General features: G+C 49.4%; 1 protein-coding gene across 1 annotated transcript; it reads left to right on the top strand.

Moving 5' to 3' along the window:
• Positions 1-1,116: 1,116 nt before the first annotated feature.
• LOC146178397 (UPAR/Ly6 domain-containing protein bou-like) lies at positions 1,117-24,161 on the top strand. Its single transcript, XM_084579688.1, has 3 exons — positions 1,117-1,177; positions 16,248-16,418; positions 21,758-24,161. Exons 1-3 carry the CDS (start codon positions 1,117-1,119, stop codon positions 21,985-21,987), a joined length of 462 nt encoding a protein of 153 aa, XP_084435814.1. The 3' UTR covers positions 21,988-24,161.
• Positions 24,162-24,334: the final 173 nt, after the last annotated feature.

Raw genomic sequence — 24,334 nt, forward strand, 5'->3', positions numbered from 1 at the left:
TCGGGGGTAACGATGCCTTTTCGACTGAAAGAGATGCGTACGTTACGAAAGTCGTAGAATAAAGGAGAACTTCGCATAATTCGGGGCAAATCCCTTTGTTTTAAGTGTTAGCTCATAGCGTATCCACTTTCAGACATACCAGTTAAGCAAAATTTTATATTATCACGTACAACAACAGCATTGTGAAGGCCACACGGCATCATAAATATATTGTTTTATTAAAAAAGTGGCAAAGTTTAACGTATGCGAATCGATGGCACACGGTACGCGAATCTACCACAATAATCGGCGTAAAGCCGCGAAATGACACCGCACGTTGGCGAGCTGAGCACACGCGCATTAAAATATCATTCTAATCTGTTCCTATCCCGTAACACAATGCATGGTGCTAAAATCAACATGTGCATCGTAGAGACATTCGAGCTCGTCATTACGAGGAATTATCGCCAGTGCCAAGAAATATCTGTGGTTAATGGAGTTACACAGCATTACGCCGGAATGGATAGTAGCGAGGTGCTAGATGTATAGTAACGAAATACGTCTACTTACGACGGATTGTGGCCGCAGAACTCTGACACCGAAGAACACCAACAGCCAGTCAGGGCAGCACGAAAGCGGAGCACTGTTTCGCTTCGTCGTCTTCTCCGAATCGCCGGTTCAAATCTTCGTCGTCTATGAATGGCATGTGTCAATATGTCCACGTGAGAAAAAAAAAAAAAAAAGCGCGAGCGTCTCCACACGCCATCAGTTTTAGCTGTCTCTCGCGGAGAGCGCGGAGCCCGCACTCTGGCTCTGGCATCGACCCGTGGTTCCGCATTCCAGTCGACGACGTCTGCCAACATGGGCATTCAGCAAACTATGAGTGTCCGTATCCTCGCAAGCGTAGGATTTCCTCTTCCACTAAAAAGACAAAATCAGGGATCGAAAGGGTAAATAGGAAAGGGAAAAACAATCAACATGGCAGCGTCCCACCGCATCGTCGTCGCCGGTTGCGACGGCCGCAAGATCGACGGCTGCACGGCTTCGCGAAAGCACTTGTTAACGTTTTGAGGGTCTGGAGCTCGCTCCAAGCGCGCGGGCCCAGCGTTCGGACACCCGAGGCAACCATCTCCGCCGATGGCTTACTCGGTCTACATACTCACATCGCTGGCGATCCTGGCCTTCTGTCTGCGCCAAGGTGAGTGGGCTGCTGCTATATCATTTCGCGTTTTCTGCAGCGTGCGCGAGGTCTGAATTCAGCGCGCCTTCACAAAACGCTGCCGCGCTCGTTGGCGAACTGAATTTCCTATGTCCATTATCGGTAGGCGCCGCAAGCGTGCAGCGCTGACAGGAAATGGTTTCCGTGGTTTCGTAAAGTATGTCGTGCCTGGTTTAGCAATTCCCGCGGTTGTGAATGTCACAATTTTTAGCGTATTGTCGAGACTTCCTTGCCGCGCTGTGGTCGGTATAACAACAATCGGTGGCCTTGACCGTCCACCCTACCGTTCCGGTCATATTATTTTGATTTCCTTTCAAATGTCTTGTATTATACGTGCTCAGGCTTTCAGTATGCTTGTGCGCAATCGCTATTAATAACACGTCGATAAATATTTGCGGGAAGCGTTATACCACTGGGTGAGCTAGCTCCTTTCTTGCCACAGCTGCTGTGCTGCCGTCACATTCTTTCTGATAGATTAGCCAGGGCCGTAATATCCATGGTACAGAGGGTTCAGATGAACTGAGTCATTCGGTGCGATGTCAGTGGCACGTTAAACAACCCCAGGTGGTCGAAATTTCCTGTGCCCTCCACTGCGGCGTCTTCCATAGCCTGCATCGCTTTGGAACGTTAAACCCGATAAACCAAACTAAACCAGTACGTGGTCAAGTGGAATCAACTGCTCGTATCAGCTAGCAAACCAACTGACCTCTGTCAATACTTCTGTTGAGGTCAGTTGTGCGTTTTAATAATCTGAGCGTATAAGCAGAGAAAGCTGTGACAAAATCAATAAATTATTAGTTATAAATTATGACTGCCTATATTTGACATGGTGTAAATACCTTTCTTCCCTTGTATAAAAGTAGAATGAGAAAAGCAGGCACGCTACACGAATACGCGCCCCATTTAAAAGTTTAATTCGTGTGAAATATTTAAACTTTCTTTTTCTGTGTAAACGTAATGTTTCTGTAAAAAAAGAAAAGGACGCTTTTAAGCTTTATCTTACGAATAGACGCAATAGCATGGCTTAAGTATTCTTTTAAAGGAAGTGCTGTACTTGAAGGAGCAACTGCGAGGGGAACCCTTAACGCTGTCCCATAATGCACTCAAAGGCGGAGCATAGCATCAACCTTATTTTTCCGACCACTGTCAACGTCTGCGGCGGCTTTTCGGCGGACGAGCTACATACGCTATTTCGTAAAATACAAATTTATTCTGCAAATTCAAAGCAAAAAAAAGAAAAGTTATGCGATACATGCAAAAGTGCTTCCTTCCGTTTTAAATGTGGAAATTATGCGCAAAATATAAAAATATCGTCTTCTTGATAGTTTACAATATGCATAAAACGTAACTGCATATTAGTGATTATTTGAGCGTGTTAAAACTTCAATTTTGTGCCAGTTCAATAGCGATGTCATTTTCTCCAGGCGCCACCATTTCGAGGAAGATTTAGCGCCCCATATGACAACTTTTGGAGTAAAAACATTGTTTGGCGAACTTTAAGTCAACATATAGAACATATATTATCAGCGTTTCTGTAGAAACTGGCGAGCTTCAATTCGTCTTGCCGTATAAATTCACAAAACTACTAAGTAATTGGCAGCGTATTTAGGGCAAGAATTTGCGAACAGTTCATGGCCAAGATTCATGTCTACTTCGTCTATACTCACATGCAGCCTGCACTATATCGAATTAGCCAAGAAAATACCTAGTTGGGAAATTTATTTTTCTCGAATGCGCGAATGGCGATAACTGAAGAGCAGTAGGAGACTCAGCTGTCAAGCCCCAGCCTGGAGGATCAGTGTAGTCTGGTCAACCAGACTCGGGAGATGGCTCGGGTCTACGGCTTCCTGGACTGAGGAGGCTGCCCACCTAGGGCTGTATATTTCACGCCTGCTCGTAATAAATGTTTGTCTCTCTCTCTCTCTCTCTCTCTCTCTCTATCGAACGAGCGATCTGATTTTTCAGGGTGGATATTGTGTGTGCTGTCATTTCTTAGGACAGCTCAGTCTATGCTCTGCGGGAGAGTGCATGCTCAGGCGATGTTCATAAGCATTCCCCTGGTTCTCCGAGTGAATTTGGCGTGTGTTCTCTGTTCATAGGAAATCTAAAATGCATCAAGTCTCAAACATGCCAACAGTAGGGATCAACCCCTTAAGGGTTGATCCAATCACACCTCCCTGTACATACTCATTTCGAGTTAATGTCTTTCTCCTCCTCCTCCTCCCTCAAGATTCTGAATAAGTGGACAAGAAAGAGTGGACAATCAATATAAGTATGGGTTCGGGCAGATATGCAGGTTGCTCATTATGAAAATTGCAAACAGCGCGATGAAATGAAGACGACGAAAAAAAATTGGCAGTGGCTTAGCTCAGCTATGCCAGGGTATACGCAGCGAGAGCTACGTTCCCCTGGCTGAGCTTGTTGTGGTCATGTAGTCTAGTAATGAGACATTGTGTATCAGTTCAGTAACTTCAGTTCAGTTCAGTCGTGTCCGACTCTTCGTGACCCTATGGACCATATCACGCCCCGCTTTCCGGTCTCTCACTATCTTCCTAACATCCCATAACTTCAACTGCAGCGCCTCGAGGATGCCATCTAACCACCGCGTTCGCTGCCTACCCCTTCTCCGGTGACCCTCAACCTTTCCCAACATCAAATCTTTCCTTTTATTCATTTTGCTTGACAGTGATGAAGACTGCCCGATGACCTGTGAAGTAGCATGCAGCGGTCTCAGTTTTGCCTATACAGTATTTCAATTTGGCAGTCTCCAAACGCAAAGTCTCACACATTGGAATATTTACCGGTGTCAAGTCCATTTGGTGCCACAGTCTCTTGCACACACTAGACAATGTATGTGTTTAAACGAATTGTTCACAAAATGTGCTTCAAATGTCCGGGTCGCAGATGCAAGTTTCGGAAGTCGAATGAAGTGATCAGTCACATGACGTGCCTTTAGATCCCCTTCTGTTGGTTCCCGTTGATTGAACTCTTCCCAATATAGAGCCCATCTCGGCGGCTATGCTCCGTCCATTACGCTCGACAGTCTGGCATCACCGCTTGGCAAGCCGTTCCTTTCTCTGTTCGGGCGTCTCTGTTGCTCTCTTTGCCTCTTACGCTCATTCTCTCTTTGCTGCTGATATGCGCCGCTTTTTACGCGAAAAAGAAAAGGGAGAGAACGACGCGTGCAGCAACACCGTTGTCCACTACCTGAGAAGTGGCGGGTGCAATGACGGCCTACAATAGATAAAAATTCGGTGGCAGGCTAGCCCCCGCCGCAAGCGGCGTTGACCTACCAGTCCCAGCCCCGTAGGGCCAGGAACAGCCACCCTTCACCACCTCCTGACCCCAATGGGCCAGCTGCGCACGGACTGGTGCAAAAGGTAGACATATTAGCGTAGACGTATACCGGGTTTAGCGAGCCCTCGAGCTGTGGCCACACCTTGACCCAACGTTAAGGCGGTACATACGTCTACGCTATAGAACGTCTCCGGTAAAGTAAAACTGAGCGCGAACAGTTGCTAAACGCTCGTTCAGCCTCACGCGGCCTGTGGACATTAGATGGCTAACACGCAACGATTAATACGGCTGCCCGTGCTCCCCGTTCATTCCGCCCCACCTCGTTTGTTCGGTTTTACCGCGGCTGCTTCCGCGTTGTCTTCGGCGTCCCCGTTGCGATGATTAATGGGGCAGGCACGAGAGAGCGATCGTGTTTGAAGGGTTGAGGATGTCCGGTCGGTCCGTACAGATATACGCGCACTGCAGGTACGCGTCCTCCTCAATCAGACAGCTTGGCAGGCCGGCATATCGATATGCTTTCTGCCAGACACGACTGGGGAAGGTAAAACGGGTTATAGTGGCTCGCGGGCAGGCGGCTCGGACCAACGTTACTAGATTACTTTGCTCGGACAGGCTCGCTGAGATGCAAACTACTTGAACGCACACGTTTAATACAAAATAAACGGTTATTAACGTGACACAATTAACGACCCCGTTCTCCAGAAAATGCGGCGTTGTCAGCCGGCGTCGGCATGGAGAGCAAAAATATCAAAGGCGTGCCTCTCACAGGCGGTAGCTGGCGCACGGCCGAGCACTGATTGGTTATAGTTTTATTGCGAAAGCAATACTACTCCCATCTTCAGCCCTTCGCGTAGACACGGTCGGTAGGCACGTTTGACCTTTAATGACCCCAGATGACTGACGTTATACCAGTTGCGAGATGGGCTACCAAGTCGAGTCGTTGGGTAGCGACGGTCGGTAGACATGGCGCGCCGCGGATGAAATGATGACGTCACTGTGGCGTCATACCAGCTGCGAGAAATGGGCTACCAAGTCGAGTCGTCGGGTGGTGGCGGTCGGTAAGGACGGCGCGCTACAGCTGGAGCCGCTCTGCTACCAAGTGGAGGCGCTGCTGTCACTTCCTTCGCAGGTGAGAAGAAGAGGAGGAAAACGATAGGTATATAAATGCTCGCGCTTGCTCAGCTGAGGCACTCGCTATGCATCCTGATAAACAGAAAGAAAAGTCCCGCCGTCTCGATGAAGCCAGGAAACGACAGCGGGCTACAGAGACAGATGAAGATCGGGAACAGCGTCTCGCTCGGCGGCGCGCTCAAGATGCAGCTAGACGAGCGCGTCGCGCTTCTCTTAAATCATCCTCAACCGGCGATGACTCCGAATGGAATGTAATGGACGCTTTGAACAGTGAAGACTCTTTGTCGACGTGTTCAAATAGTAAACTCCAATGTGTGTCCTGTGTTACTCGTACGGTCAACATGGTGCACCACAATTGGCTACACTAGAGCTGAAACAGACTGCTATTATCCATGCTATTAACGCGAAAGCAATACTATAGGTTTCGAGCCTTCAGCGTAGCGCGGCCGATAGCCACGTCTTACCCACGTGACTCTGTGACGTCACACCCCACGTGACACTAGGGTGAGAGCTGGACTACCAACTCAAGCGGCCAGTAGGAGCTGCCAACTTGGGTCCCTCGTTTCACATGGGATGGTTATGTCAGAATCAGCCTGCTAGGACCCTGGCATTCACGTTACCCCTAAATGCCACTAAGGCCCGTTCATGCGGCTTGGTTAAAGCGGGGCTTTATGGGCTGAGGAAGAAGAAAAAGAGAATAAGGACGCTCGGATACCCGCAGTTAATGCTTTCGCTCAATATTTGGTTCAGCAGCGTTGAACCCCTGTAATTTTTATTGCTTTCGCAACCTACCGGGCTTAACTAAAGCTAAGCCCCAGCTAATTTTTTTGTGACGTCACGAGATCACATGACATGGCCTAGTCAACCTGGGCTCCTCCTCTGAGGCGGGAATCTAACTCTCCGGGACCATTGTATTCCTCGTCAGACATATGTTAAGTCCAAGACGTGAAGTCCATGCAGGCAGGTTCGTATAGGCTTGGTAAAGGCTTTATATTGTAACGAGTAGAAGGCACTGAACGGATCAGTCTCACACACTCAGCTTCGTCCTCTTTTTCCTCGGTTTCGAGAGGCACGCGGCATACCCCCCCCTCCCCCCCCTCTTCGAAAGCGGCGACTCGACGCTGGGAGCGTCCTCAAACTAGATGCACACAGAAGAACCAGGTAACACAAAGCTGCACGCACGCAAAAGATCACTCCCTCTCATAATACGGTTTCATCCGCACTACGTGGGGAGTTCTCTCCGAGCCCGCAGCGAGAGCAGACGCGTTTTCAGCACCTCCCGCGCCCGTCGTTGCGAAGCTCGACTCGCCGCCCCAAGCCCCCCGGCTCGATTCTCGGAAAAGCGTCTGGGCCACCTCGCGCTGCCGGCTCTCCGCCGCCGCTGGCTACGCCGGAGCTGGGCCTGGCAGGCCTAGAAACCGAAGCTCTCGACACCGAGGAGAACATCGGGGCTGCGATGCAGTACCAGGTGCCTGGGGAAACTATCACTCCGGCCGAAGCCCAAAGCGATGACTGGGAAACCGTCATTGCTCTCCGGAACCGCCACCGACCACCGAAAAAAGGCGCCGACGCATCTATTGAAGGTGGTGGGCGAAACGGAACACCACCTACCACACAAAAAGCTGTGTCGTCGCCGCTGCCACGCCGGCGAGGCACTCCATTGCCACGACTGCCGCAAGACGACTTAGAGATTGTTGTGCGCCCGCGAGGAGGATGGAACATCACCACAGCTATCCCGAAATCTATACTTCTAGCGTCCTGCAACGCTGCTAAGATACCCCCCCCCCCCCCCCTAAGAAGCCATCCATCAGGACAAAGTGCGGCTGCACCCGATCAACAACACATTCACCATCAGCACGCCAGCAGAAGCACGAGCCTACGCCAAGCTCTCGGCCATCAGCATAGGGGGCCAAGAATTCACAGTGACAGCGCACCTTGCGCCGCCTGACGAAGCAGTAAGAGGTGTCATACACATGGCCTACGATGGGGAACCACGCGCAGAACTACAGTTTGAGCACTAGAGCGCCGCCGTATTGAGGATCGTTGACCCCGAGGAACAACTTCGTATGTCACGTTACTAAGATGTCGAATGACCTCGTATGGCCCAAAGTAACGGTGAAGTAGCTTCTCGGAGAGTCCTTGACGGCCCGCTGGTGTCCGCACCCATACAAGATCGCCAGGCTTATAGTGATACGTCTCGGTATCGGAGGTGGTACCGACTGGCATCGCGGTGTTGATGTTGAATATGGCACCGTGCGAGCTGGCGCGCTTCTTCGGCCCGCTGCAGAAACATGTCGACGTCCGTATAGGCATTGGTGGCATCGTCGCCGTGATTTATGGGTAGCATAGCGTCCAATATTGTGGTGACGGGACGACCGTAGACTAGCTGGAATGGCGCAACACGGGTCGTCTCCTGTTCAGCCGTATTGTATGCAAAAGTTGCGTACGGAAGAACTTCATCCTACGTGCGATGTTGCAACGTCGACGTAAATGGAAATTATGTCTGCAAGTGTTCTATTGAGGCGTTCAGTCAGTCCGTTTGTTTGCGGATGGTAAGCAGTAGTCCTACGATGACTTGTGCAGGTAAGACTGAAGAGAGCCTGCATTAGTTCGGCCGTAAAGGCTGTACCGCGGTCAGTAATAATAACCGATGTGGCACCGTGGCGCAGTACGATGGTCTTGAGAATAAATTGGGCTACTTCAGCAGTAGTTTCACGGGAAAACGGCTGTGTCTCGGCATATCGCGTTAAGTAGTCCGTCGCCACTGCTATCCATCTGTTCCCTGATGCGGACGTTGGGAAAGAGCCCAGAAGATCTATGCCCACTTGCTGGAAAGGGGCTGTTGGCGGAGGTATCGGCTGAAGAAGCCCTGTAGGCTTCAGCGGATATGTCTTTCGCCGCTGGCAATCTCGGCATGTTCTCACGTAGTGCTGGACTGAAGGCAGCAACTTAGGCCAATAGTACTTTTTGTCGAATGCGTGCTAATGTTCGCGTGACTCCTAAATGACCAGCCGAAGGCTCATCGTGGCATGCGTGCAAGATTTCTGGCCGGAGGTCGGACGGCACAACGAGAAGAAATGTTTCCTTGTGCTGAAAGTTTCTCTTACATAGGACGCGATTGCGAATGCTGTAGGAGCTAGGATAAACCCCGTGCGAAAGCACGTGGGACAGCTACATCAAGGCCTTCGAGATGCTCAATAAGCGGGCGTAAACCGGGGTCAGCCCGTTGACGCTGGGCCATGTCGGAGGTCGTGACTACAGCAAGAAACGGGAAGTCGTCGTCTTCGCTGTCGGGAGGGGCATGAACTGGTGCACGCGACAAGCAATCGGCGTCGTTCTGCTTACGGCCGTACTTGTATACAACCGTATGTCGTACTCTTGGAGACGGAGGCTCCACCTTGCAAGCCGTCCAGAGGGGTCTTTGAGGTTGACTAACCAGCATAACGAATGGTGGTCGCTCACAGCCCTAAAAGGGCGTTGGTAAAGATAGGGTCGGAACTTACGCCCGAACTACCGCGAGACATTCCTTTTCCGTGGTTGAGTAGTTTGGATCTGCTTTTGAAAGAGAGCACTCGCGTAAGCGATAACTTTCTCAGTGCCATTTTGCCACTGAATCAGAACGGCACCAAGTACAAAATTACTGGCATCGGTATGAATATCCGTAGCAGCGTTTTCATCAAAATGGGCAAGTATCGGGGCAGCCATGCAGTGGCCGGCGGAGCTCGTTGAAGGCATCCTCTTGATCATCTTGTCACGTAAAAGGAATATTGTCTCGGGTAAGAAGCGTAAGAGGCTCGGCAATCGCTGAAAAATTCTCGATGAAACACCTGTAATAGGCACAGAGCCCCAAAAACCTTCTAACGGACTTTTTGTCGGCTGGGCGCGGGAAGCTTTCCACAGCAGCAGTCTTGTCGGGATCTGGTTTCATGCCCTCAGCATTAATAGCATGGCCAAGAAAGCGGAGCTCCTGGAATCCGAAATGGCATTTCTGTGGTTTTATCGTCAGTTGGGCTGAACGCAGCGCCTGTAGTACCATTCGCAGCCGGTCGAGGTGCTCCTCAAAACTAGCTGCGAAAATGACGACATCGTTGAGATACACTAGGCACGCTTGCCACTTCAGTCCATAGAGAACGGTGTCCGTCATTCGTTGGAAGGTTGCTGGCGCAAAACAGAGACCGAAAACAAGCACTTTAAATTCATAAAGGCCGTCAGGTGTGACGAACGCTGTTTTCTCTTTGCCCCTTTCGTCCACTTCTATCTGCCAGTAGCCATTCTTGAGGCCAAGCGACGAGAAATATTTGGCATTGCGTAACCGGTCCAATGCGTCATCGATACGCGGGAGCGGGTATACGTCCCGTTTGGTTACCTGATTTAACTTACGATAATTGACGCAGAAACACAGGGTATTGTCTTTTTTTTTTTCACCAACACTACAGGCGAAGCCCAGGGGCTGGTAGACGGCTGCACCACGTCGTCGGTAAGCATTTCTTGCACCTGGCTTCGAATAGCCTCAAGTTCCGTTGACGACAAGCGGTATGGGTTTTGAGAAATCGGCTTGGCTCCGCGTCAACCATAATGCGGTGTTTGGCTACTGGGTTGCGCCCAAATTTCGAAGACGTTGCAAAGCATCCAGCAAAATCCCGAAAGAGCTCTAGGAGTCGCCGCCGCTAAACCACCGACAGATTGGGATTAATGTCCACAGTTGATAGAATGTCGGGTGGATCGCATCCGGCTGGCGACGGCGGCGCCAGAGTACAGATGTTCGCCGGCTCAATAAAGTCGGCAACATACGCGATGGCCGTTCCTTTCGCAATGTGCTGAAACTCGGTCCCGAAATTCGTAATCCAGAGCTTCGCACAACCATTCCGCAAGCGAACAAGTCCTCTTGCAGCGCAGACCCCATTCTCAAGAAGCATGGCCCACGTTCCTCTCTGCCAGTACGTCGCGGTCGCATATGGTGAGTCGCTTTCTACCATGACCACAATGCTGCACCGTGGCGGGAACGTAACGTCAGCGGCTGTAATACATAAGGCGGGTGTTGATGAACTGTCGACGCTAGTATAGTGCCTAGAATATACTATTCTAGGCACTATAACGCTAGATCTCGCAATGGCTTGGCTTGGCTCGGCGAAAACGTCACACGTGATTCTTGCAAATTAATTATCGCACCGTTAGCCTGTAAGAAGTCCAAGCCGAGTATGACGTCTCGCGAACAGTGGGTAAGAACAGCAAAGTCGCCAACATAAACAAATCCGTCAATTGCAACTCTCGCAACGCATCTTCAAGCCGGGGTGATAAGGTGTCCCCCTGCCGTGCGAATTTGAGGCCCAGTCCACTCGGTTAAAACTTTCTTCAATTTCCTGCTTAACCCACTGCTCATACCGAATAGTCCGCCCCCGAATTAACGCGGTAATAAGAAAATTGTCGATAAAAACCGGTATGTCCGAAGCATGCGCACTAGGTTCATTGTTACATGACTCCGTCTGATAGCCGTTATCTTGTAATAAACGTGATGGAGGATGTTCGGCAGTTCGCTCGTCAGCGGCCTCACCACCGCAGGTCGCTGTTCCTAATTTTTCCGACGGCTCGGGGAGCGGGGGCTCGGCGAGCGGTCAATGCGGTATGTAGAGGGACGTGGACTTTGGGAACGATAACGGGAAGAGGTAATGACACGGGACCCGTATTGTGTGACGTCTGGGGGATCCGTATGCGCCGACAGGTACTCCTCGATTTCGGGTGGTCGTTCATCACTCCGAGGACATCGTGCACGCGGATGAAAGCCACGAAGTCCGGCGCGGCGGTACGGACAGAACCTCAACATGTGACCGGCCTCTGGGGCGCTGGTCAGGGGCACGCCAGACGTCAGACTTTCGAAACCGTGCCTCGGCTAGAAGAGGAGGACGACGCGGGCTTGATTCAAGTGTAGGGGTGTCTGCTCTGGCTCTAGGAGGGTCGTACCCACTATGGTGCTGGTTTGGATGAGGCACAGTGATGTTCGCTCTAGGAGAATCGCACAGGGTATTCTGCTGAAGCACGGATGCGTACGTAGGCGCACTCGGTGGCAGTGGCTGCACAGGCACAGTCGGCTTCGGGACGACTTGCCTAACTTCCTCACGAACCACCTCCGCGAGTGACGGAAGCCTCGATGATGACGTTAGACCCTGCAGCATGAATGCGTCTCAGCTCTTCTCTGACCACAAATCGAACAAACTCGTTGAAGCCAGAAGCATAGACGGCCGGTGACATGGCGGACACGTCACGGTTATAGTACTGTGCCCCGTTTTTTCCATAGAAGTGTTTGTTCTATCGTGGTGGCCTCCGCTAGGAAATCTGATGTGGTGCCGGGTGGATTGCGCACGAGCCCAGAAAATAGTTCTTGTTTCACCCCGCGCATTAGGTGGCGCACTTTTTTTTCTCCTAAGACATATTTGGATCAGTACGCCTAAAAAGGCGGATCATGTTCTCGTAGTACATTCCAACACTTTCGTCGCTAGGCTTGGCAGCGAGATCGCAGTGCCGACTCCGCACGCTCCCTTCGGTCGTTGGCGGTGTAGGTCGCCAACAGCTGGCGACGAAAGAGGTCCCATGATGGTAGCGTCATTTCGTGATTGACGAACCACGTCCGCGCCGAATCTTCAGTACACATTGTGCAGCTTCCTTGTAGTTGGCGACCCGTTCGAATTGGTCCAGCCAGTCCTCAGCGTCCTCATAAAGCTCACCATGGAAGGACGGTGGCGTTCGAGACTGGAGGACGACGAACTTGGGTGAACTCTCTCCGTTAGCCACAATGTTCGTGTTCGATCTATGCATGGTGGTTACAGGCGTCCAGGACAAAGGCCCGAACTCTGGCGATTGACCTCGGAGGCGGCGGCTGGTACTGCGGTGGACCGGTGTCAATACCGTGGTGACTCTCGGTTGCCCTTGAGGGGTGGAATTCAGCAAAAGGGGAATCGTACCCCGCACCTCCACCAGAAAATGTAACGAGTAGAAGGCGGCAACCACTGAACGGATCAGTTTCACACACTCAGCTTCGTCCTCTTTTTCCTCGGTTCCGAGAGGTACGCGGCAATATCTATTTCAGGTGGCCTCTCACATAATGTTTTAGCTTACGACTGTATGCTAATGAGTAGGTGTGAGGTAATAGGGGCAAACATTAATGGATTAGGGATTGAGTGAGCAGCAAAGTGCATGTACGCGAACGAGGATCTTCAACAAGACCCGAAGACAGTAGCCATCAATGCGGTCCTTAAAGGCGCAGTTTAAGTGTCCCCCAAATTTATTTTACTACGTATACTGTGCGGCTGCGTTTATTGTGGTATGACTCTTCATTGACTGTAAGCCTTTCTGGAAGTAGAACGGCTTGAAGTGAAACTTTCAAGTGCCAACTGTCTCTGATCGCGCACGGACTTACAGCCATTTTTTTCCGTTGTTTTATTTATAGTACAATTTAGTTGGCATCGCGTGATCAGCCTGCGTACGCGTTGCAGAATATGACTCTACCGTTATAGTTTCCTGGCTTGAAAATATTCATAGTTCCATATTAATATATTTGTAACAATAACAACACTGTATTTGGAAAGAATTTTACGATGTGATGCGATTAATCAGCTTTAACTGCTGGCCTTCCCGATATTTCAGTTTATTTTCTCCGTGTGTTTGCGGTATATATGGGTGAATGGTGCAGTTGCACGGTTGCGTGGCGGGCGGTCTGTGGTGCACGGGAGCCATCAGCTCTGTCATGTCACACTGCTGTGCACGGGAAAGCCGCCCGAATTACGCCCAGTCGGACGCCAAACTACTCCGGCTATAACGCCCCTTTGCAAGCCCCGGTGCTGCGCCTTAAGATGGCGGCGCGTTGGAAGGAAGCATCGGCGAGCTTCATGTTGAAACATGTCAGCGAATTCCCAGAAAGTCTGGCGCTGGTCCCATGGCGGCGGAACGTCCTCGCACCGCGGCCGAATTTGAAGCGGGATTGAACCAATAGGGACAAGTGCTGCCTACGGATTGAACAATCTGAATGGCAACTGTCAGAACTGTGTCATTGTGAGGCTCAAGGACATGAACGAGTGAGAAATACATTTACAAGGCTTGATAACACTACTGCGTGAAACACCAATTTTTTTAACCGACGTTAAAGATCCCCAGGTGGTCGAAATTACTCCGTAGCCCTCCACTACGGCTCCCCTTTCTCTCTTTCCACTTTCACTCCCACCTTCCTCCCTTCCCTTACGGCGCGGTTCAGGTGTCCACAGAGCAAGTATGACATATACTGCGCCTTTCCCTTCCTGTGAACCAACCAACCAACCAACCGATACCTCTCATGTGCATAGGCTAGAAACATTTTACGAAAGGGTAATAGGCGATTCAATATACATAGTATAATTGGTGTCTCTTGCCCTCAAAGCACACTTTTAGCAACCTTTTAACTCAGGTGGACTGCTGCAATGCCAATATAGCAAAGCTTTGTACATTCCCATCATTTCCGTAACCTTTATAAACGTGAAATGAAATGAAACGTTAGCACACATGCGCGATATAGATAACATAACGCCGCGAGTGCCGACACCTTAAGCAGAACTCAACGTTATGGCCTGTTTTATAGGAGGCATACGTTTTACACCTCCCACATAGCCTCTATGGCACACACAAGGTTGTGCATTGCAATACCACGGCCGCTCAATGGAATCGCACCTCAATTCAGTAATGCAATGTACGTCGCGACAAAAACACTGGGGTTTTTATGTAGGTTAGACTATAGTTATCCGAGCGTATATGCTCTGTTGAGCATGGCAACACATCACCCTGACGTCTCTGATGACTCGAGTTAAAGTGGTCCACGCTGGGCACGAGGAGATGGAGGCACAGACTCGGGATGTAATGTTCATATAAACAACCGGCTCAGTTTCGCTTACGGCTCGCCGTCACTGGGCTGCGACGCTGCGTGGTGCTGCACGCGAGCCCCGAAGAAGGGTTGTTTCCAGCTGGCGGGGGGATGAGCTGCCAGGCGTGGAGGCAGGATGACAGGGGCCGAACTTGAGCGGCGGCTAGGCCCCGGGCTCGCAGGTCGTGGCGCAGACGCGTCTTCTGCGCCCTACTCGTCTTCTCTTCAACCGTCTCGTCCGCTGCCTGCGATCCTGTCCCCGCTCTCCCGTTCGTCTCCTCTTTTTAATAGAGAATTCGAGTGGGAGAGCAGGTGCACTCGAGAGCACTTCGAAAGTGCTGTCAGACAAGCGGGCGCACTCCTGTGGAAGAGGAGGAGATAACTGGCTTCCAATGGTAGAGGAGGATAACTTTTCCTCCGTTGAGAGCACCCGAGTGCACTCTCGGCTGCTCTCTCGTCTAAAGCGAGTGTAGAGGAAGTTACATGGCATAAAGCGTCATATCCCCGCCATCTTTTTTTTTTTTCTTTGGAGTCTGCGACGCTCAAGTTGGCGGCTGCAAAGGCGCTCGGAGAGCTCTTCGGAAGCAAGCGAATTTGCGTCAGGAGCGGAACGCATTGCTCAGGTATGCATGTGTGAGAGTCACTGCTTGCATCTAAAGGGCCAAAGGAGGCAAATTGCCGCGCTGTGAGAACAAAGGCATACAAAACAAGCGGCTCTTCACGGAGCGTTGGCCTCTCCTCGGGTTGCAACTGTCGCCACTGCGGTCAGAAGTGCGGTCACGTGGTCGTGGCGTGCTCCTCTCAACACGCAGAGAGCGTTCCCGTGGGAGAACTGTTACACCCTCGCCCTGCGTGCACCTGTACTGCTCTGCAATGCTCGGCGCCTCTGTTTTCGTCCCCCCAACCCAATGCGCCATAAGCCCCCTCGCTCCACCGTTCGACTGTCTCGTCCGCTGCCTGCGATCCTGTCCCCGCTCTCCCGCTTGCTCCTCCGTTGCGCCTTCTTTTCGCGGGTTGACCGGCTTCCGCAGCCGCTGATTGTCTTTGTTAGCTCTCCTGCGGCTTTTGCCCTTTCGCTCTTTCACAGGTCGGGAGTAGTCGGTGGCTGTTCATATATGGGGATTTTTGTCCCGTCATACCAAACATGGACATACGTAAGAGCTGGCCACTCCACGGCTGCATGTATGGCGCGGTCAGCAGTGTCCATGAGTCACTGACTAGCGTCTGCGGCCTCGTGCACGTGCACGAGCCGTAGCCTGTACCGATGCGTTGGCGCTCTCGGACGGGCACGCACCTCAACCATGGCGAGAGTGAAGTGCCGGCAAAGCATTTGTTAAACCCCCAGCCTAGTTACGTGATATAATGAGCGGAGAGACTCCGAGCAGAAGCCGCAGGTGCGCCTCTCGGCACCGGATCACGTGGAGTGACACTAATAATCGGCAGCGCGAATAGACACGGACGAACACACAACAGCAGGACAGCGCCTGTACTCTTGTGTGTTCGTCCCTGTCCATTCGCTCTGCCGATTATTAGTATGTATTCCCACCAAGCCCAATTCAACACTAGTTTACGTGGAGTGATGCCAGTGGTCACGCCTCCGCTTCGGCGGCTTAAGGACTTGCGGTGCAAAGTTGGCTCTAAAGATCTCAAAAGCTGGTTAGGGTTTGCCAGTATATGCTTTGCGCAAAACATTCCCCAAGAGATGACGTTCCCTCCTTCTCCCCCTTGCGTGCCATGCAGCCGTGGCCATCAACTGCTACACGTGCAGCAGCGTGAACGGCACCAACCCCAACTGCCACGATCCGTTCCACCCGGCGCACGCCCGATACGTGATCGACTGCACTGTGCCCAAAGACGGCCACGTCGGGCGCTTCCCGGCACACTTCTGCGTCAAGGTGGTCGGCAGGTCCAGTGAGTAGTACTACGATATACAGACTTTGTCAGAAGAGCCCAGAGGGTCTGCTTTTAAGCCGTGCAGTAGCGCTGATTTAGTGGAGGTTGTTCACATTGCAGTGCGTAGGACAATAAATCTTACCATCAAGAGATTCAGGAATCAGAACACTAGAAATGCATTACAAGATGCACGAAATGGTTGAGTAGCAGACACCCTGGGCTCTATACTTTTGACAAGACTGTACGTGCGAGCTTAGGTCCTGCGTTACGTAAATGCGCAAGCGTGTAAGTGCTTGTAGGGTAATGTTCTGAAGCCATGTGGCACGTCCCTGGTTTACAGGGTTTGACGTCCCTTACTCTAATAAATTCGGCCGACCGTCAGCAAACGACCAGGCAGAGCTCAGCAGCTGGTATTCTTGGTCAGCTAATGCAGCTGGCCAAAATGTGGGCCATGGTTGACTGCCAATTATATAAGTGTTATAGTTGTCCAAAGGCTTTCAGCCGACAGTCAGCAAATGATAGGTAATTAGTCGGCACCCGATGCTCGGAAGCCAAACACGGCCCAAAGTAGGGCAGTATAGGCTGCCTACGAGGTTGGCCAAGCACACTGAGCCAGCCACAATTCTCACACGCAATTGGTGGACTGAAACTTGTAACATAATGTTGACGAGGCCGACATATTGCACTGATAATATAATATATAATCTATTAAATACTGCTGCTTTTCGTAACCCGGTGCACGCAATATTACAGCAAAATATGAATAGGCCTCGGAAAGGCGCCATCTTGAAGACGTATGTTCTCAGTGAATGCATTCGTAAAATGCTTACACAAAGGCGGCTGAGCAGACATATTAAAAATAGTTAGCAACACGATCAAGCCCTCCTTTATTTTTCATCTTTGCCGTCGCAAGCTTAAAATGATTAAAATAACTGCTCTCGACCTGTGACTTGCGGGGGATACATAATCTCTCTGAAAGTTGCTGTGTGTGTGCGCGTGCGTGTACAACGCGGTGGTGTATTCTGTTTCGTAGTGTTTCTTTGGCACAGTCTTTCTTGTTGATTACCATTTTGAACCTGGTTTCCATGAAAATTTGCGTTATGTTTACTGCCAGACATCTTGCAATCAGTTGCCTTAAAATGTCACTATATTTGATGCAGCTTTGTAGAACATTCTGAAGGACACTAATTTTGTTTCGCGTAGAATGTGCGTGTTTTGCCCCATGCTAAAAAAATTAAGCAGCATCATTATTTTGTTCAATTCTTGTCAATTTAACATCATGTAAGGAAGACAAAGAACACTCAGCGCCGCGGCATCTCTATCGCCATCGCATGTTTCCGCGTCCATCTCTCGCGCTGAAGTTGTGACCTGCAGCTGGAAATTCGACCCTGCTGTGCCCGATCGCATTAGCAGCGTTAGCCGTCGGACAAAATCATTTAATCTTCTTTTCAGTCAGGATAATGTCGCCGGTCGCCCAAACGTCGTGCCAACATTAGTGTGCACTTTGCTTGTGATAAAAAAAGTGAAATTAGTAATATCTAGGCAATGTTGCGGACTGACATTTGAAACCAGTGAGGCAACATTCTGCACTGCCTAGGCGGACAGTGCCTGCAAGGCTGTCCACCAGCCTTGGCCCTATGTCGGCAGACGATGGTCGGTCAATGTAATGTCAAGTAACCAATCCCAACTTTGCCCTAACCTTGTTAACCTAGCTTGGGTCAAGGCGGCCGAGGTGTCTGTCACTTGACCAACCTATGGCCAAGGTCGTTCTTGAAGCGAACTGTCAACCTGTCCAGCCACTTGACCTTCAAAAAGATGGTGTGACCTTGACCTGATTGTGGTGTCCACCCAAAAGTATGTTAAAGATCCCCAGGTGGTCGAAATTACTCCGTAGCCCTCCACTACGGCTCCCCTTTCTCTCGGCTCCCCTTTCTCTCTTTCCACTTTCACTCCCACCTTCATCCCTTCCCTTACGGCGCGGTTCAGGTGTCCACATAGCAAGTGTGACAGATACTGCGCCTTTCCGTTCCTATGAACCAATTGTTATTATTATATTTCCCTAAAAATCTAACAAAGAAAAAATATGAACCCTGCCGCAGTGGTGCAGTGGCTAAGATGCCCGTCTACTGTACTGGAGTACCCGGGTTTGAACCCGACAGCCGGTGGCTGTGTTTTGATAGAGAGCTACGTCTGTGTGCTGTACGATGTAAGTGCAGGAAAAGATCCCCAGGTGGTCAAAATTACTCCTAAGCCCCCCATATGGCACTCCCAGTCCTTCCTCCCTTCTGTTAACATCCTTAAACTTGAGGTGTACGCGGAAAAAAGTGTGACACATATTGCACCTTTCCTTTCCTGTAAGCCAGTTAGTATTATAAGAAAAAATATGAAGCAAAAATTGCTGTACATGGGCAACGTTGATTGTACCCCTAGTTCAAAAAGTCAAACCATGCATAACAGCTTTTGCTTGGATCACTAGGTTCAAGCCATGCTTAAACCCTCACATTTTTTCACTTTGGAAGTGACAGGCTGAGAGATGCCGTATGTGAGGGCTCCGGATAATTACCCCCTCCGGGGGGGGGGGGTTAACGTGAAGTGACACACAGTGCACAGGCATCTTGCGTTTCGTCTCCATGCAGCTGGGATCGAGCCCAGGACCTTCAGTTACTCAGTAGTCGAGCACCCTAGCCGCTGAGCGCAGCGGTGGGCCATACAGTTGTGTGTCCTTCTAAATGAGGTCTAAGCGTTGCCTTCTGGCGGAATTTACTTATGCTCCTTGGTCCTCGTTTTTTGCGCTACCTTCAATATGGACAGAATTTTCAGTTGCACATCCAGCCCTGCAAACAGATGTACTTATACGACCGAAGCACGGAGCCTGACTAGAAAAATTCAAATTATTGACAGCGCAGCAAAATATAGACAACAGGGAAACGATTGAGACACAAGTAGCAGCGTGAATTTAAAATGAGAGTTCAGTATTCCGGGTGACATTAATTGAAAGTGGCAAACTTCAGCATGGAAACTAAATACTGTGGCGAGTTGGATATTTTGGATGAAATCAACTGAGAGCGGGAAACGCCATTTCACAGCAACAGAAGTGCCCCCTTTGTACCTGAACGATTACAGAGATTTCCCTACACACCTCCCTTGTTGTTCTGAATGCACCTCCTTAGTTCTTAACGAACTTTTAAGGCGAAAACCTTATGTGGCTTATCGGGAGGTTAACCCGACGGCATTTACCAGCAGCAGTAATCAGAAACTCTTACATTGATCACGCAGGACTGTGATGCAGTGACGCCAGGAACCATTCAAGAACAAGCGATAGTTTGAAAGGGCCTCTGGACCCTCTAGACCTCACAAAAACAAATATTAAGAATTGCGGTTAATTAAACGTGCACTAGGTTGTATTTAGATGGAGTAAGTCATTACGGTTGACTGCGAAGGATTAAGGGTGTTTCGTCAGGTGGATTGTAAATTAAAAGTGGACTACATTGGGTCACGTAAGTTGCAGCTGGATGGATTGCGATGAATTAAAATGGATCACAGGTGGATGGATTAGAAAGTGGTGCCTCACAGTATGTAAGCAGCAATGATGCTCTAATTATACATTACTCCCTAATGTGCCCATTTGTTTTCGGACTAGATATTTTCCCCCTCTATTTCTTCTTGTTCACCACTAACCCCAGCTCTTACTTGCTTCTCCTTTTTAAAAGCTGAGCATGCCGTGGCTGGAACTCCAGTGCTGGTAAGATATGCGCCGGTCTCATGCATTGATGACTGGAGGGCCTTACACTGGATAAGAATTTATTTTCTGACATTTCACTGTCCTGCATACAGCCTCGGTGTTGAATTTTTCTGGTAGCATGCCTGTCCTTAAAAATCAAGCTCGAAAAGTAAACCCCTTTTTTTAGAATGGCAGTGAAGTCTATATACAAGTTGCGAGGCCATCTATCGAATGCGTTACGAGGTTCCATACTAAGCAAGTGTTTGTCGCACGTACTGCACTAAGCATAAGCTTAGTGCCCTGCTAGACTTCATTTCGAAGTCCACGCCCTCACCTAACCCATCCACTTCCCTCTTAGGCCTCCCTGTGCATAGATTTATGAATGAATGAATGAATGAACGAATAAATGTGCTACGTGCTGTTGTCAGCAGAGCCAGCTCTCATGTCATTTTGCTCTGTGCTCCCACATACCACACTTCCCTTGAATGACAGCGGTAGCTGTATTGCGTCCGGCTTGCCCGCCCCAAGAATTCCAGAGCCATCAGACCACAGACTGCAAGAAGAGAAGGAAATAAAATATTTGGGCCCCATTTGTAACATATTGCTACGAAGATGACAAAGCGGGCAGTGGCACGGGGCGGAGCGCTCGCGCCAGGCCCGCTGGCCATTAAAGCATATTTCATCGTCATGTCATCACGTCGTTCTGTTTCTGTTCTGTCGCCGTGTTCAGAATGTGTTCAGAACAGAACGACGTGATGACATGACGATGAAATATGCTTTAATGGCCAACGGGCCTGGCGCGAGCGCTCCGCCCCGTGCCACTGCCCACTTTGTCATCTTCGTAGCAATATTTTCCTGATTTTTACAGCCATAAGCTACAACATTATGTGCAAGACTACCCATATAAACCTCATCTAGCTTAACTAAGCTGTATGAACAAGCACTGTGTGGCCTAAGGACGTCTGACTCTATTGGCATCTAAGGGCCCCGGTACATTCGATTCCCATCTCACAGGAGCTACCAAATTTCGCAGCTAATGTCGTGGTCTCGTGATGTCACGCAACCCGGCGACTAATCAGAATGCTCGTCATATCAGCTGCCACCTGCCACATGCCAGGGGAAAAGAAATGTAAATTGCCTTACATCAAAAGTGCAGCCTCACATCTAAGCTGACACCTAAACCATGCCGTAAAGAAAAGCAGTAAAGCAGAAGTGCAAGAAATGACATGCCATAGTGGAGGGCTATGGAATAACTTCAACCACCTGAGTTTTTTTTAAGTAAAGTAGACGTGAAAGAATGACATGCTGTAGTGGACGACTTCGGAGTAGGTTCGACTGCCTGGGGATCTTAAATGTGCACTGACATTGCACGGAACACGGACACCTCTCAGTTTCACCTCCATCGAAATGCGACCGCCGCTGGATTTTCTGCAAAGAGGGCCCATGCTATCGTGTTAAAATTGCAAAAAAAAAAAAAAAAAAAAAAAAAAAAAACATCTTTTGAACTGTGCAACCATGGCGGCAGCTGCCACACTTCTATTTTGCTGTAATTCAGCATAATGTGTGTGCATCGGTTTTAAACGTAATGTTCTCTCTTCCTTTTCCTTCGGTATTTTTCCTCCCGACGCCATTTCAGTGGACACCAATGTTGAGATGGTGATCAGGATCTGCTCCTTGGAGACCATGGACAATTCGTGCGGCGTGTTCCGATATGGCGATGACATTCTGCGCGGCTGCATCCTGACCTGCAACAATGATGGATGCAACATGGCACCGGCTCTTCTTAGAGGCCTCACCCCCCTGGCCCTTTTCCTACTGGCCACCCTAGTCTCTTCCAGTAAAGTGCTGTTGACGCATCCTCTGTGACGATCGGACTAGGCACACAAGGGCTGTGCTCACCTCCAGCACAGTCGTAGCCGAGCCAGCGCTGTACTTGAGGTGCACGCTGTGTCTGCTGCTGTTGTGTATTGTCGCAATTTGCATTGTGCAGAACAGCTTGATATGAGAGGGAACTCCTATTTGTGTTTAAACTTTCAGAATCCCTGAAGAGTGCTACGACAGATGTGTTACATGTTTAGTTGGAAACCCTCATGCATGCTGCAGGTTGTGTTGTGGGATTAACCGATTAACAATTGTGTAGGGGCCACTGAATGGCTGCCAAAAAAGCCAGTTTTGCCCCAACTTTTTTGTTGAAAAAATAACTTAGTCGTAGATGGGGATTAAGACAAAATTTTCTTGAACTATGACCTGGGAAAGCTGTGGAAATTTTCATTGTACCCATTTGCTTGCACTGAAATGGAGGTTGGCTGCAGTTATTTGCCTAGTATGGAAGCTGTGCACTGCAGTTATTTATACTATGGAACAATGTACTTGTTCATACCGGTGCCCAAGCAGTGAATGACAGTTGTATACCATTCTCCCTTTTATACCAGACTGCTCTAACGATCTACCATCTCACTTAATGTGTATAGATCCATTGTAATGAAGCTGTTAAGTTTTTCTTAAATACTGGTTAGGCAAGTAGACTGATGTGGACTGTGATGATTGTTAACTAGTTTTACCAACTGTTGCCCAGATACCCCCGTTCATGTGAGTACATCTCTTGGTAGGAAATTCCATGCCAGCAGTTGTGCTGTCAGATAGCAGAAAGAGGCTTTGAGGATGTACTATGATATTTGCAGCTTTAGTATTGTCACAGTCATGATGCTGGTTGCAGTGAGACTGCTTGAATGTTTGTCTGCTGTAATGCACTGTGATGGTGTCACAAAAATTGCACCATTAGGGAGGGGGAGATGACGGCTGCACTGCATTTACCGGGTTGAATGGAAGAACACTGTACACAGAGATGTTCGTGTATCCTTGCACTCCCATCCCTAGGGATCTGACCAGGTGCATGTGATGACTAGCACTGCATTTCTGAATACTACATACTAAACAGCAGATTTATATGCTGCACCCAGAGGTGCAGAAGTAAAGGGCTCACTGAAGCCATGACTAGAAACTGGCTCCAGGCTGTGTGATGAGTCTTTGGATACACACTATGCACTGTTATAGAACATTTACATTTGAGGATAGGGATGTTTCTGTGGGTGCGAGGGTTCAGCTTAGTACCTGACATGAACATTCATAGCAGAGGTTTCTGAAATTATTTTAAGTTGGTAATCACATCACATTCCTTAGAGACCCCTTTCTTTGCTGCAAGAAAAACACACCAATTTTTAAAATACGGAACAGAACCACTTTAAGCAAGAAAAAAAAAACCCAAGGCCAAAACTCAGTGTGTGCTCGGTAACAATGCTTCACATAATGTAGTAATGATGCCGGGACCATTAGTAGAAAAACACTCCTATATATTACGTGGAATGGCGGATGTAGTGGCAGAAAGAGGTCAGTCCTTTCACAGAATGGCACGCAAGCCCTAATACAAGTCTCAAAGTTTTGTTGCTGAGGTGGGGAGCAGGTAATCATGCACAGGGAGTGTTTGGGATGTAAAAAAGGCAGTGTTTCACATACAGATATCCTAAATCACAGCCACAGAAGCAAACTTTAATATTCATTTACACTAGAATGAAATGTTGCATGGTTGCCAAACAAGGTAGAAGTAATTAAAACCAATAGCGTAAATTTTATCAGAATATGGAAACCTCAAAACGTTCCTCAAGCTGCCCCATGACAAGTGAGTGAAATCTGCCACCACACCTCAGATTTCAAGACGACAAAAAGCGCTATCAGTTTGAACCCAATTTCTGTAAAGGAGAAACCAGTTGTGCATGCTGCTAGCCAACAGATAGCTAGTGCATGACGTTATGAGTGCCATGATAGCAGCTGTAGCAGGTGATTATAATCAGATTACTACAAAGTTGTGCAAGTTTTCGCTGTGCTTTTGGGCTGTAAACAGCTCGTACAAACCCATGCTGATGGCACAGGTATAACAAGTGTGAGCATTTCAGGCTGGCGAATTCTACTCGCTCTTGACGCTGAATACTCAAATGTGAATGTACCATGAGGTTTTAGGAGTGTGAGAATAGCCACCACCAACTACAATGCTTTGCAATGTCATGAGCAGGCTCAACAGAGAGCTCAACACTAGCCTAACTAGTGATATGCACAATAGCGTGTTCGCCTATAGCACAGATTGAATTTGTGGAAACAAACATAAATGGAATGGAAGCTGGCAGTCCAGCACATAATACAGAGGGATTCAAGAAGCATA

Source organism: Amblyomma maculatum, chromosome 9, assembly GCF_055883805.1.
Source record: "Amblyomma maculatum isolate TAMU_Amacu chromosome 9, ASM5588380v1, whole genome shotgun sequence".
Taxonomy (NCBI): Eukaryota; Metazoa; Arthropoda; class Arachnida; order Ixodida; family Ixodidae; genus Amblyomma; species Amblyomma maculatum.